This window comes from Halyomorpha halys, unplaced genomic scaffold, assembly GCF_000696795.3.
Source record: "Halyomorpha halys isolate HHAL.00 unplaced genomic scaffold, Hhal_1.1 Scaffold5.1, whole genome shotgun sequence".
NCBI lineage: Eukaryota > Metazoa > Arthropoda > Insecta > Hemiptera > Pentatomidae > Halyomorpha > Halyomorpha halys.
Genome location: NW_027106871.1, coordinates 1317718 through 1332122, shown reverse-complemented (window position 1 = coordinate 1332122; position 14405 = coordinate 1317718). Strand labels below are relative to the sequence as shown.

Genomic DNA, 14405 nt, shown 5'->3' with positions numbered 1-14405 from the left:
AAATAAAAAATTAATAAATAAATGTTCATATCTGAAAAAATTGAAATGAAAAATTTAGTTTAAAAAAATACTGAGAAATAACTCCATCCAATTACTACATATCCCCTTAAACATAGTGGTGGTTTGTTAGTGAAATTGTCTGTAATTAATGAGAGTTGGTACAGTAGTAGGATGCCTTACCCTTCACCCTGTGCTTCCTTGCACATTCAATCCGGCCCATGTATCTGTGCATATCAACATACTGAGAGCTCCTTGAATCGCTGCTTTTTACCATAAAGAAAGTAAATTATTGTATTTTTAGAAGGGTATAGAGTTTCATTCCAGAGTGGAAGCTTCATTATTAATAGACAACTCCACTAACAACCCAACAATTAAGGTAATTGCTAGACTGGATTATTTCATAATAATTTTTTTTAATTAAATAAATTTCTATTGATAAAAAGTTGAAAGTTATTTGAACTTCTTCCATTGAAGAGTTTTTTAACATGAGTTAGTATATCTACTTCTGAAAAATAAAATTTTTTTGCCAATTTTAAAATTCTACACTATAAACTTATTAAGTTTATTTTTAAATTTCTCCTATCAAATAGCAGCTACAAATTTAAATTAAAAAAAAAATTAACTCAACTTCATAAGATGTTCCTATATCTATTTTTAAATTATAATTTTCCAAAAGCAATATATTGACTTTTTGGTAGAAAACTCTTCACTTGCTCATAGGTAAAATAAATACAAGAAATACTTAATTTGTTAAAAAAAACTTGTTCAATAGATTTTTACACTAAAAATTAAGACAAATTTTATAATATGTACAAAAAAAGAAAACAAATAATATCATTAAAAATTGTTTTTAGTACCTAAAAGGTCTAAAATTTTCAAAACCATTATATATATATATATATAATAGTTTTGATTTTATCTTCATTAACTTTCTAGCCGATTTCTTCTGCTTCTCCTAATAGAGTCTTTGCAAGTCTTTCCATGTCATCTTAGATACTTTTTAGGACCGTAATATTGTCCGCGTACGCCAGGATTTTATTTTTCATTCCGATGGGCACCCCACCATTTTCGCGTTATGCTCTTCTAATCACATTTTCGATAGCTAGGTTTAAGAGCATTAGTGAGAGTCCATTTCCCCGTCTCAAACCTGTTCTATCTTCAAAGGCATTTGAAATTATCTTCAAAAATATTCTATATTATAATTTTATTGCTTAAACCTAGTTATAGCCCTTTATACTACTAAATAATTGTTCTAGTTCTTTTTTTATTTTTATTTTTGAATAATTGTTTTTATGGCATAGAACAATCATGTGATATATTTACGTAATTCAAGTACCTAATACTTCAGGCCATATCAAATTTTTTTCGGGATCTTTCATGATATCACTTGGATTATACTGTAAACTTTTTTTCTCACAAATACTGAGAACTTCTTCAATTTATTTAATTTAATTACGTAATCAACGACACCGTTCCAAAGCTTTATTGATCTAACCCCATTAACAAAGAATTGTCACCGCTATGATGAGGTGAACAATTTTATCTCTTCAGTCATACACGCTACAACTTATCTTACAATGAGTTGTTTAGTCATAAAAAATTTGGACCATATAAAATAAGAACAGTTTACATCATAAATTTATTTTTCACAGAACCTCAATCACTCAAAAAAAAAAGCCTTATTTTTTAATTGTTAAAAATTAATTTGCAATAAAATAAAACACCACCTCCTGGGCAGTTGCTAAGAACGATCTCATTTTGCTTTAACAACTCCGAAGTTTGGGGGCGAAAGGGAAACTTAGGAAGAACCTTCAGTGCTCTTTGAGAAAGTATTAATGGCCCTAAATGAAATTAATTAAAGAGGACAGAGTGAGGTCTGTGGAAGTTTTTACTTAAGTTATGAATGGCACTAAAGCGGTGTGATGGAGACCCTGGGGCGTTGCGAGGCCGTAAGGGGTGGTTTTACGTTGGCTGCCTTCACTCCACCTACTATATTAATATTACTATGAAATGTTCATTTGAGGAATTGGGAGGAACATTATATTCTACGATATACTGTACAATTAGTAATCCAACATTTTTTATTTTGATTTTGAACGTCAAAAGTTGTTGATACCCTTATCATAAATTGAAAAAATAAAAATTAGCTTTTGGACAAATATTCAGTTCCTAGGAAAATGCTGGAAAATTCTTAGTGAATCACAGAAGTGATTTTTGTTTAAAAAATTACCAAACTGAAAAAAAAAAGTTATTGAACTTTGTGAAGTATGGTAAAAAGAATGTGTTATTTTATATGAATATAAATGTATCTTAAAATCCGAAGAACTATCATATTCTGTCAAGATAAGTACCCCATTCTGGAACTCCTGAGTTAGGCGCGCTGGAAAGAAACTTGAAGTTAATAAATTAAATATACATTCAAAAGATAGATTGCATACCATCAAATAAATTTTTTTAAAAAATGTATAGCTTGTAAAGAGTGAACATTTATTGTGGGACATCCTGTTTAATGCAAGTCTTCTCATATGATGCGAAAATATGAATTTTTCTTTCCTTTTTTTGTGAAGCAAGGGATTAGGTAAAGGGCGGGTAATTAATGATTATCATACTTTGTTAACCTTAGATTAATTTAGATATTTCTTTTTCACAATGGATCTAAAATAGCCATCTATTAAAATTTTATTATTTATTCAATAAAATTAGTGCTGATAAATAATGTATGTGCCTTTGTTTAAATCCTTACCTTCGAATTTTGTAAACATAGAAACATGACTAGGCTCCTTGGTCCAAATCCTACTTTATATTCAAACAGCGCGGTTGTGTTCATGTAAGTAAATGATCTGTTTTGTGAGTTAAATGCGACGGCATTTTAAAGGGACCACGGATTTCAGAGACAAAACAATTAATTTAAACATAAATTAAAAAAAAAAAATATTAATAAATAAAAAATGTTGTTAATGGAACGGATACAAATTAAACGAAACAAAACAATTGTATGTTTCAATGTCTTACTTAGATTATAGTTGACATGGAGATACATGACTTTATAAAAAAAAAATTTCAGTTTTAATTAATTAATGAGTGTTACATTATAATTATATAATGCTTTTAATGCATGCTATTCTCTTCACACTTGCTAGTTACCCCTGACATCTTCTGATATGTTAGGACTAAAAAATATTTATGATTAATCAAATGTGAATTCTGTGTAATTGAGGTATTTGATAATATAAAACTGTAAGACCGCTCAGTCTCCGGTGACCTTGTATTTGCATGTTCATTTTTTTTTTTCATATTTTTTGGAAATCTTCTAAAAGAAGCGGATATCTCCGTACCTATCCGGATTTAGGATTTTTACACATTAAAACAGCTCCCTACACCTGCTTTCCAACACCTACTCATTGTGTTAAACAACCTCCTTGCTTGTCATTCTTTCTCCTTCTTTCTTACCTGCTTGATGGGCTGTGTAGCCGGGCTTTGGCCAGCCATCCAACACACCTGTCGGTGCTCAGCCTTCTCTCCTTGATTCCTTGATCAGAAGAAAACCATGGACAACATTCCCTTCAACTACTGTGTTCAATGATCACTTTCGTATATGGTACATCTTAAATCTATGGGGGCAGTTCCGAAAGCAACAATATCCTATGACGGGCTTATGGTTGCTATATAGCCGAGTGAGGTTGTATAAAATTTCCTCGTGTTTTTTGTCCATTTAGGTTTAGATGTGTGAATTCAGCCTGAATGCCCATCTTCTGGCTTGCCCATATTCGTCTTTATGAACGAACCTAGTTGCCATATTTAACTTACAAATCTTAATTTTATTTTCGGTTCATATATTTGTGTTAACTGAGCCAAAGAAATCGATAACCCATTTTGATACAACCTAAAACTGAATCGATCAATCAAGATCTTATGGAAACAAAGGTTAAACTGAGAAGAGCATTTATGTAAGACCGAGTAGCGGAAAAGATGAATAAGCATGAATTGCAACATGCATAAATAGAAATAAATGGCTGCTTTTCAACAAATCTTGAAACAGGAATTAAAGTTCAAACTTCTAGATAAATTATAATTGTTTCCTTAAATTTTATTTTTAGTTAGTGAAAAGTTTTTTTTTTTGTTCTAATGGCTAGAAATGAATGGCCAATTTTTCAAGTTTATTATTTTTTTTAATAGAATAAATTACAACCACTCTCTATACTGTACTGATTTTAAGACATATGCAGAAAAGAAATTTCACCCAAAACAAGAATTAGGTATTTTATTATTGCAATTGTTTAATAAACTATAATTGTAAGGAGGTGAAAAAATATTTTTGACTATAAAAATAAAAAATGAATCAGAATTTACTAAAAAGCTCAAATATAATCTTTGATTATAGTTGTAAATTGTAACATGATAGTTCTTTATATTTTCCATAAAATGCTTCAGGCATTCTTTGGAGTACCTAGTCCTATTTTATTATAGTATTCATGCCAAATTTGTAACTTTGTACTTTACCGTTACCAAATATATTAGATGAATTACTAAATAGCATAACTCTATTGTTATTAGAAAAATTATCATTTTATAATTTCAAACAAACTTCAATTTTCTTTTATTTAGTATAGTTCATTTACAGTCAATTTAAAGCCGAGTTAATGAGTTTAGGTCATTAGGTCTATCGTAACAGGTTTTTGTCGCGGTATTACCATGCCCGCAGTAAAAATGTATGACAATAGTTTGTTTGACAAATTGTTGAAATTGTTGACAAAAGTTGTTTTCTCGGTGATATAATAAACCTAATCTTATAAACAGTTCGGCTTTGAGAATGGATGATAAAAACTGAAAACTAAATATAAAAAACCAAAAGTTCACCGTTGACAAAGAACAAGCAAGAAACTTACCGGACTACAAGTAATATATGATTTTGGTGTTGTAATGCGAAATAGCTCACTGTTAGAACGTCTATATGTGGCAGTTGGCTGTAAGTCAAATATCTTGAAAAACCTGATACTGCCATGCCAGCAAATGGCTGAGTTTTCATGACCGCAGGGAGAATAGTTCTTCCTTTTCTTGTGAAGATGTAATGTGGAACTTATTTTATACTGTTCCTTTTCTATTTGAGACTTTATCTCACTTTTATGAATTTTGGTGGGCTGCTTACTCCAGTGCGTGTAACGAGAACCAATAAAAGATTTGTATAATGGATGAAGCTGGGCTAATTGATGAATCCACCAGAGTTGCGTATTAATCGAGATTGACGTCGGTGGGGCGGATGAAATTGGTTAGCCTGGGATTTATGTTCACCAATTACCGATGAAGGTGAGTCCCTTCCATCGCTGTCTGATTTAAAACGCAAATAATACGGACTTTGGTTGCCTTATGAATGACCATTTGGTTCGAAGAGTGCCGTTAACAAAAATACAACATACACCGCTGTATACTTTGAGTTTATTACACTATGTAGAACAAGTGTTAAGACACAATTTGCAGATGTACCTTTGTATATGGTATTCAATATTGTAATATTAGTTATTACAGACGAAAATATACTAATTTATCAAAATATTTCGTAATGAGATTAAATTTGTGTGATGGCTTAAAATAATGGGTTTGGGTAGATTTTTTTTTAATGATGTATTTAATGTTATTTAAAACTGTATAAAAAATGTATACAAGTAAATTTGCTGCGGGTGATATAGTGACATGATACAAACATGTGGTGAATCTACCCATTTTAGAACTCCTATAACATTTCTAGAGGAGAAGATCTCAAGACCATCTTCTTTTCAGACACCTAGGAGCCTCCTAATAGGAGGATAAAAATCATGAATATATATATTGTCTCAATTTATTTATACCTAATAAGGTAAGGTAATGCAGGAGAAGCCAGGTCAGAAACAAGTAGGTTTGGATGGTTGGGAAGTTTATCATGTAAAGATTGGTATCTGATTCTGGCCAAATCGGCAATATATGGGACATTGAGGTTCTGTGTAGAATTTAAAGTTAAATTTTGATTTAGTAGCTCTTAGTTATTCAATTTATAAAAATGTTTATACGAGTTTCTTTGTTATTTGTTTCACATTCTTTCTTGTTTAGTGTTTTTTTTTTCTTCTACACAAGGGCTCTCCTGGTGTAAGGGATAAGGAGCGAAAGAGAGCATACGTGTATTTGTGTGACTACTATAAATTATTATCTTTACAAATTATATTACAATTACATTCATGAATATATTAAACTCTTAAGATTTTTGTAAATTGAGACATTGTACATTCCAACATATTAAACGAAATCAATAAGATTTAGAAACAATAAATAAAGTGATAAGTCACAACTTGTCAGCAAGTTGTAATTGCTTCGTTAAAGACCTGATTATTCACTATATTATCTACAACCCATTCCAGTACAATACTAACTCAGTTAAGTAATCTTTGAATGATGTATATACAGGAAATTTATACTAATTATTTTTATTTTACATTTAAGATATTTAAATTGAGAAATATTTAAATATTGACTAAAAGAAAAAAAAAGGTGTGAAGGTAGCCTTACCTATCTTACCTTTGAAACAGACACATCGAGTATGATGGTCAATTTACATGGTCAATTTACAAAAAAAGGAGATCAAAGCACAAACAATATTATCTTAAAGAAAAGTGTATACTAAATGCTATCGATAGCACTCTCTTGTATTAAATTACTTAAAATACCAGAGTATTTTTAGTACTGTAATAATTTAGATATATATGTAAGCAGTAAAAATTGAAATGTAACTATATACTCACTATCCTTGCTATCTATAAAACTTACTATCCCTTCCCAGTACAAATTAATCCCAAAAATGGCTTCACCTTGACCTGCACAAAATTCTCCAAGAGCGGATCTACCACTACCAACCTCATTCGTCTACCTTCAAAATGGGAGACTTAAGTCTCATGATTATATATAAAATACTTATAATGACTCGCTTAGGCCACTTATGTACAATTCAAGACAATGTTTCTGGTCTTTGCTAAGCTCCCACCTATTGGATTTATATAACCACGCTCTTTATAACATCCTACACAGTCCTTACAGCTCATAGATCTTATTCAAGGCGTAGTGAATGATTATTGTCAGTTCGTTCACCAATAATCCTTCATTACGCCGTCCATCGACCTAATAGTGTCTTTTTTTGCATCTGGTTCTATGAATGTCTTCACATATTATTTATCTATTAATCATATTCGGTGGCAAACAATATAAATGATTGGTCTGACTCAATATTATAAACCTGATATGCACTTCTACTTTTCCATTACCGCAGTTATAAACAATTGTTGAAGCATCTGTTCAACTCTCTTTGGTTAATTAATGCGCTGAAATATTTTCCTCCCAGAAGCCGTTCAGTCAACTGTGATATGACCAATGAATCCAAGCACTATGTTATCACGAACAGATATTTACTTTTTGAATGTCTTCCATGCCAGGTCCTAGCTTGCATGGTGCATAGGCGGGGGCGGCATTCCAGTCGCTGCCTGCGTCTTCGCCGAAGATGCACTGATCGTTTTAGTCAGCTGGCACGTGTTACACTCGTGTCAATGTCCATATCCAATCATTGTAACATTCATGCCTATCATGAATCATGTGATTTTGTCGTGATTAATTCATATAAAAGATTCTTATATCGTCATAAGCAGATGGGACAGCTATGTATATGAGTACCAGTGTCACATATAAGCCAATTAGAGTGTCATGTATACAAAATGTTCGGTACGATATTCCAGCAAAGTATTTGTGCAGGTGTCTTTGAGAGTGTGTTCTGCACCCTCTGCATCCTCTGCACACTCATCCTTCAATTCAAGTTACCCCAAAGACGTCACAAGTTGCTTGAAAATATCAAAACAATGTTTTGCTGCGCGAGCACTTACGACCGATCTGACTCGTAAATTGTTGTAATTGAAAATAAACTTTATCACTTATCCAATTTTTGCTTACTTCTCAATCGTCTGGTATTAGATGTTATCGAGATCTATTACCCCAAAACTTTCATTAGAATGCAACTAATGTGTTTTTCTTCAAAAGAAAACTTCATGGCATAAATACGTTTATAAATATCGATCATATTAAGCCCAGATGTATTTATATTCATATTTTCATTTATTAATATATTTATAATTTAATTTTGGAGTGTTCATTAGAGAACACATAAATAAACTTATATTGATCCAGATATTCTATCCCGTAAATTCTTTCTAATTTTAGGAATGTGTTAATGAGGCTAGTCAAATATTTGATCTATTTTTTATTTTTTTGTTTATATGTCAAATTTTTTCTTCCAATTTATTTTTTGTGATTTGGTTTATCATTCTAGTTGGTTGATTTTCTGTATTGTTCTTTTTCTCTATGGTAATAATGCCCAATTTTTATTATTCTAAAGGAACTTTTAATGTTCTTAATGAAGATTCTTATTTCTTTATTACGACGATTAAAACATATCTATTTTATTTTAAATAAACTAAATTATTTACAAAAAAAAAAAAAAATCATAATTTCTTTGAGGAATGATCTAGACTAATTGAGTGCTGTTATCAGACAAGGTTAAAAATTGCATTTAGCAAACAGGTGCGTATCAGACCAACCGGAATGTTTGTTCAGCGTGATATCGAACCATTTCAAAAGCTTCTCTGTCAAATTTAATCTCCTATAAGATCGAAAAAATACGAACAAATAAATCCTTGAAAAGTTGCCTTTGAAATGAATTTATACCATTGACTAAGAGGCGGATTTATTTTTAAATCCTTTATTTAAAACATAATTTGATGGATTAAAAAGGCACTTAATGCAAAGTTATTGGCTCATAATAACCTGAATGTCTGATGCCAGTACCTTAAGTGCCAAAACCCTCGTGCAAACCTTAGTTCTCGATCAATACAAACATTTATAATATATGATTGGTAGTTATAGTCCTAAGAGATATTCAAGATAAAAAACAATTTTTCATCTGTTTACTAAAATATTTAAGATTCATTTTTCACATTGACAATGTTTTTTCATGGAAACGATGTTCGATTGGATAAACAGGTATCAAGGACCAAAACCCTACAGAGCAAAAAATATGTAACAAAACGGGTAAACGCTTTCATGTGCTAATATATACAATTCATAAGTATATTTAATTTATTTTCTTCCTTTCATTTTATTTTTTTCTAATTAAAAAATGTGGGATAGAACTCTTAGTACAAGAGCCCAAAAGGAGAAAAAAGACAGTTATCTCACCCCAATTTTTGATTACTTTAATGAAAACTATGAATAATAACTAATCAAAATTGGTGAGTCTGCCAAGTATAGGTAGGGGGAATAAAAATTGACGGCTGTTTCAAAGCGATTAAAAAAAACTAATTTTTCATTCGGAGCTCCATATCTTAAAAAGTAGGAACAACACAAGAAAACCTAAGAGAACGTTATTTAAAGAAGAGTAAATTTGCTAAATTATGAGCCCTAATAGAGTTATTTACGTTAAATAGTTTTCGAGATATAGCTTTTTAAAAAGCAACATTTCATAAAAATGTATGGGACGTACTAAAAGATCAGTAGTTAGTGACTTTATTTTGAAAATTTTATATCTGAAAAACATTTGACGTACAGATGTCTATTAGCACTAAACTTAAAGCTAGTTTAATGAGCTACAAAGTAGTTTATTATTTTTATCTTCGTAGGAGTAAAAGTTTACTTTATTAGTTTATTTATATTTGTGCGGACAAATTTTGATTTCCCAAATTTATATTCATATGTTAATATCATACAAACTACTACCCGTACGAAGATAAGTGTCATAAACTACTTTATGTGCCTCTTATGGATCTAGAGATATATTTTTTCTAAAAATCCAACATTTTATACAGACAACTAGAAATTAACATTTTGTGAGTTTATTTTGTCAAAACTACTTCTCCTACAAAGATAAACATAATAAACTATTTTGTAGTAAATTTAACTAGCTTTTATCTGAGCGCTGGCAAACATCTGTACGACCAATGGTTTATGAAATGAAGTTTTTTATTAATCAAACTTATTGTCCGAACAACTATAAATCACTTTATTTTAGCAAATATCATGAAAACTGGTATTCCTACGAAGGTAAAGGTCATAAACTTATTTATAGTCCATTAAACTAGCTTTGATTAGAGTGCTAATAGACATCTGTAAGTCACATAGTTCCTGAGATATAGATTTCTCAAAATAAATTAACTAACTACTAATCTTTCAGTAGATTTTTAAGAAATTTTTTTTTAAAAAGCTATATCTCGAGAACTATTGGACGTAAATAGCTCTTTTAGGGCTAATATTTCAGAACATTTACTCTTCATTAATAATGTTCTCTGTTGTTGGTAGTTTTCAAGATATCGAGCTCCGAATGAAAAATCAATGTTTTTTTATGGTTTTGAAATAGTTGCCATTTTGTAATCCACCTACCTATACTTGGCAGACTCATCAGTTTTGACTAGTAATTATACATAGTTCTCATTAAAGTAATAAAAAATTGGGGTGAGATAACTGTTTTTTTTTCTACTTTATAATTTCTCTCCATCTTCATAAGCAAGATATGGGGGAATAAAACAACTGTTCGTTCGCCGTTTCAAAATAAAACATAGACCTTTCAATAACAGTGCTTAATAATTGGTTTTGATTAAGTATTAAGGTGGATACAGTGTAGCAACAAAAAATAATTAAACGTTTCTGAGAAATAATATATATGAATGGAAGGGACGCTAATATAAAAAAAAAATTATTAAAGAAAAATTCTTTAAATAATATTTCTCTAAATTAAATGAACCGGAATTAACTGATGTCATCCGCCTAACCTAAATATTAATTAGCCTGCAAAAAAGACAATTTTAATCAATTATGACAATTTAATGATCAAGGTCGTTGGAAAAACGTTGGAAGTTAAAGTTTTTAAAATAAACAGTTGAAAGTAAAAGTGGATCATTGAAGTTTGTGGTAATAATATTATAAAACACTCTCAAACAATCAATATATTAAATCAGAAATCTAATAATATAAAATATATTCAGTGTATAAAAACAAACCTGTGTTATTTTGAACTGAATAACTGTCGGATTTGAGTAATCCGATTTTTATCGTTGTTTTTTGGGTTTTATATTAGTCGGGGTCGGGGGTCTCATTTTCTGATGCCCTCCTTTCCGCGGACACCAGAAGGCTCCGAAGACGCTGCGACTGCAACGCCGCCCCAGCCTAAGCACCATGCAAGCTAGGACCTGGCCTACCCCTACCATCACGCCAGAGTCCAGGACACGCTGGCCAGCCTCTGAGAGAAAAAGACGTCTTTTCAGACACCAGGCGAAGATCACATGGTTTTCACCATATTCGCCCACAGCACAACCTGGACGAGAAAGCGGCTAGAAGACGTCATTCACCAGATAAGCCATGATATTATATAAACCATGAGACCACCCAAATTTGCTGTGTTTTTATATTATTATAGATGGATAATTTATACCTAACACACTAACCTAATTGCCCATCCAGGGAATTAACCTTATAAATTAAGGAAAGTATATACATGTATGTTGTTTCGAGCAGAAAGTGTCTCACAACTTTCAACCCCCCTTTTCCACACATTTATCATAATCCTAAAATTACACTCGGGACACCTGCAGTATAGCACGAGCAGTTCCCGATGTAAAGAATAACTAAACTTGATTTTTTCGAATTCTGGCTAGGTTTTAAGATCGGTGACCCCACCGTGGTGGATCATGTCCTATCTCTGAGTTTGAAAGAATTACAAGCCTGCACAAGACACTACAGACATGCTACAGATTGAATAAAATTTCGACGAACTGTTAAGTTGGGAACTTGGACGATTCTACCGGGCATAAATATCTTGTACAGCAGAACGCATCTAAATTAGGTTAAGAGACCTTGAACAAGTTTTGTCAGGGATTGAATCCATCAACAATAAAGCTGAAAATGTGGACTGTCCAAGTTGCCAGTCTTCAATATGAAATTCAATCTGATACTAACTCCGGAGCTCAATGAGCTGTTGTGGTCGCTCCGCGATAACTCTACTCTTCTCCCGAGAGTTCCAAATTATAATTAACTCAAAATAAACTTTATTCTATTTGATTTCAATAATATAAAAATAAAGATTTCAATAATTTTGATTCTTCGTAAGTTTTGCAGTATTTTTCATAAGTTTTTTTTTCATTACGATTTAGTCATTTTCAAATTCTTATTTAATTGAAATATAAATTCTTATTGTTAGCATCATAAACTTTCTAAGAATTCAGTTATTTAGTTGTGGAAAGACATGATCCTTCGAGACGGTTTAGTTACAAAATTTATTAGTTAATAGACAAATATAACCAAAATCATACATTTTGCTATGCTATGAATAGATATCAGATTTGAGGAATTTATTCACTCAATATAAGAAAAACCTTCGGCTAAGAGCTTAAAAAAATAAATATTAAACACATCACGAACAATGTCTTGCAATATTTACAATTTTTCGATGATAACTTCGCGAAAACCAATGAACACGCTCATATTTCATCTATTAACGACAAATAAAACGTAAAAATTCTGCAAGTAGTTTTGATTTGTAATTTATTACACATCACCACTGATAATTAGATTACTAATTATTTTTATTGTAGAACTTCACACTTTCTTGGCTATTGCCGGAAAAACTCATCTATCCGGACCAAAGTCGGGAGTTAGGCTTTAATTTTAAACCATGTTTAAACACGATATTCACTGTGTCGAAGAGAACTTCTTTATGTTCTTCTAATACTTTTTCAGGCAGCTTCATATCCTCGAATTAGTGGATGGTGTCGTCTGCGATGAGGCCGTTACTATAATATTACCACTTTCATCAAGTCTTTAAAGTGGCCTTTTCCGACCCTTTTTTATTGATATCGTTTTCGGTTGGGGCAGCAATATGAATCATATCTCCATTCTTCGCTTTTTGGTCTATGAAGTTTGTTATTAAACATGGTATGGACCGTAATTATAGAATAATTCCAAAATATTGTTCTACTTTTGCCTGAAAGTAATTGCTTCAGAACGTACCGATAATAAGGAACTTGTTCAGCTTTCATTTTATATAATAACGTCAGTGCTTAGAGGATAATCTTAGCCAGGCTATCGTGCCTCAAAGGTATTCTTTACATACCAGCACTTGACATCCAGCTGAGATGTGTCGGATAGATCTACTCCAGTCTTACATAGACAACAACGGTAATCAACGTCTTCTACACATATATATTTCCTTTATGCATTAGTTATAACGACATGATCCTGAATGACCACAATGAATTAATCCTAACACTCTCGTTTCTAATACGATTCTTCTTAGTTTTACTAATAAATCTACCTAGGTATCTCCATTGTTGTTGTTTTCTGACTGGTGAATAAGCTTTTTATCAATAAACACCTCCAAAGTTTCGTTCTCAATGAGTTATTTTATGAGATCTTCTTAAGAAATTTTTAAAAACAATAAGGCATACTGCAAGAGTACGACGGAATAGAGTGTTATTTTATAATTTATTATGAATAAAAAGTTAATTTATTACTATTGAAGTAATATTTTTATTTTCTAAAAGTTTATACTTAGCCAAATTAAGTCAATATTTTTTTTTATTTCCTACGCCATTTTCCCTCACAGTCCAATACAATTTTACTTTTCCTCTTAGCTAGTCCGCATCCTGCTGAATATCTTTTAGACCAATACACGTTAAAAGATGTTCTCCATCCATGTCTCCCATGTTGCATAGAAGACATTTCGGTGAATCTACGATGCCAATGCGATGGAGGTGTTTTTGGAGCAGACCGTGTTCTGTTACTGGGCGAAAACAAGCCATTCCCTCAGCTCTGCTAAGATTGCCGGGGATTCGTTTATCCTTTTGCAGTAGGTTTCCCCACTTCTTTCCTTCCGCTCGAGCTTTGGGTCTAGCGCTTGTCCTGTCCTTACAATAAGAACTTGTCATTGATTTTACAGTTCTGTAGGAAAGTGGTCGAACAGGCTGGTTCTCTGCACACCCGAGCTTAGCCAACTTGTCAGCTTGTTCATTACCATTTACACCAGCATGGCCTGGTATACACTGCAAAGCTATAACCCTTCGTCTTTTCTTCATGATAGCAACCATGTTTCTGCACTTTTCTTCCGTAGGTGACCCAGCGGCACTGGTGTTGTTAATTTTTGTATTACGGCTTGGGAGTCGCTGAAGATTACAGTGTTGGCATCGCATTCAATAGTGGCTTCCATCTCGAAGCAAATAGCCTGGATTTCCGCATCATAATTATCACATCTAGCTACAACGGGAAATGATAGTTGAAAGTTGATTGAGTATACACCTGCTCCAGCTCCCTTGTTAATAACAGACGCAGACCCATCGGTATAAATGTGTAGCCATTGC

At 31.9% G+C, this 14405-nt stretch overlaps 1 protein-coding gene across 1 annotated transcript; it reads right to left on the bottom strand.

Annotated features, from left to right (window-relative positions):
• Positions 1–13682: 13682 nt before the first annotated feature.
• LOC136795248 (uncharacterized) lies at positions 13683–14123 on the bottom strand. The gene has a single exon (XM_067045201.1). The coding sequence runs from the start codon at positions 14121–14123 to the stop codon at positions 13683–13685; it is 441 nt and encodes a 146-aa protein (XP_066901302.1).
• Positions 14124–14405: the final 282 nt, after the last annotated feature.

Coding starts and splice junctions, on each gene's coding strand:
- LOC136795248 (XM_067045201.1), bottom strand. CDS start 14,123: ATGAAGAAAAGACGAAGGGTTATAGCTTTGCAGTGTATACCAGGCCAT.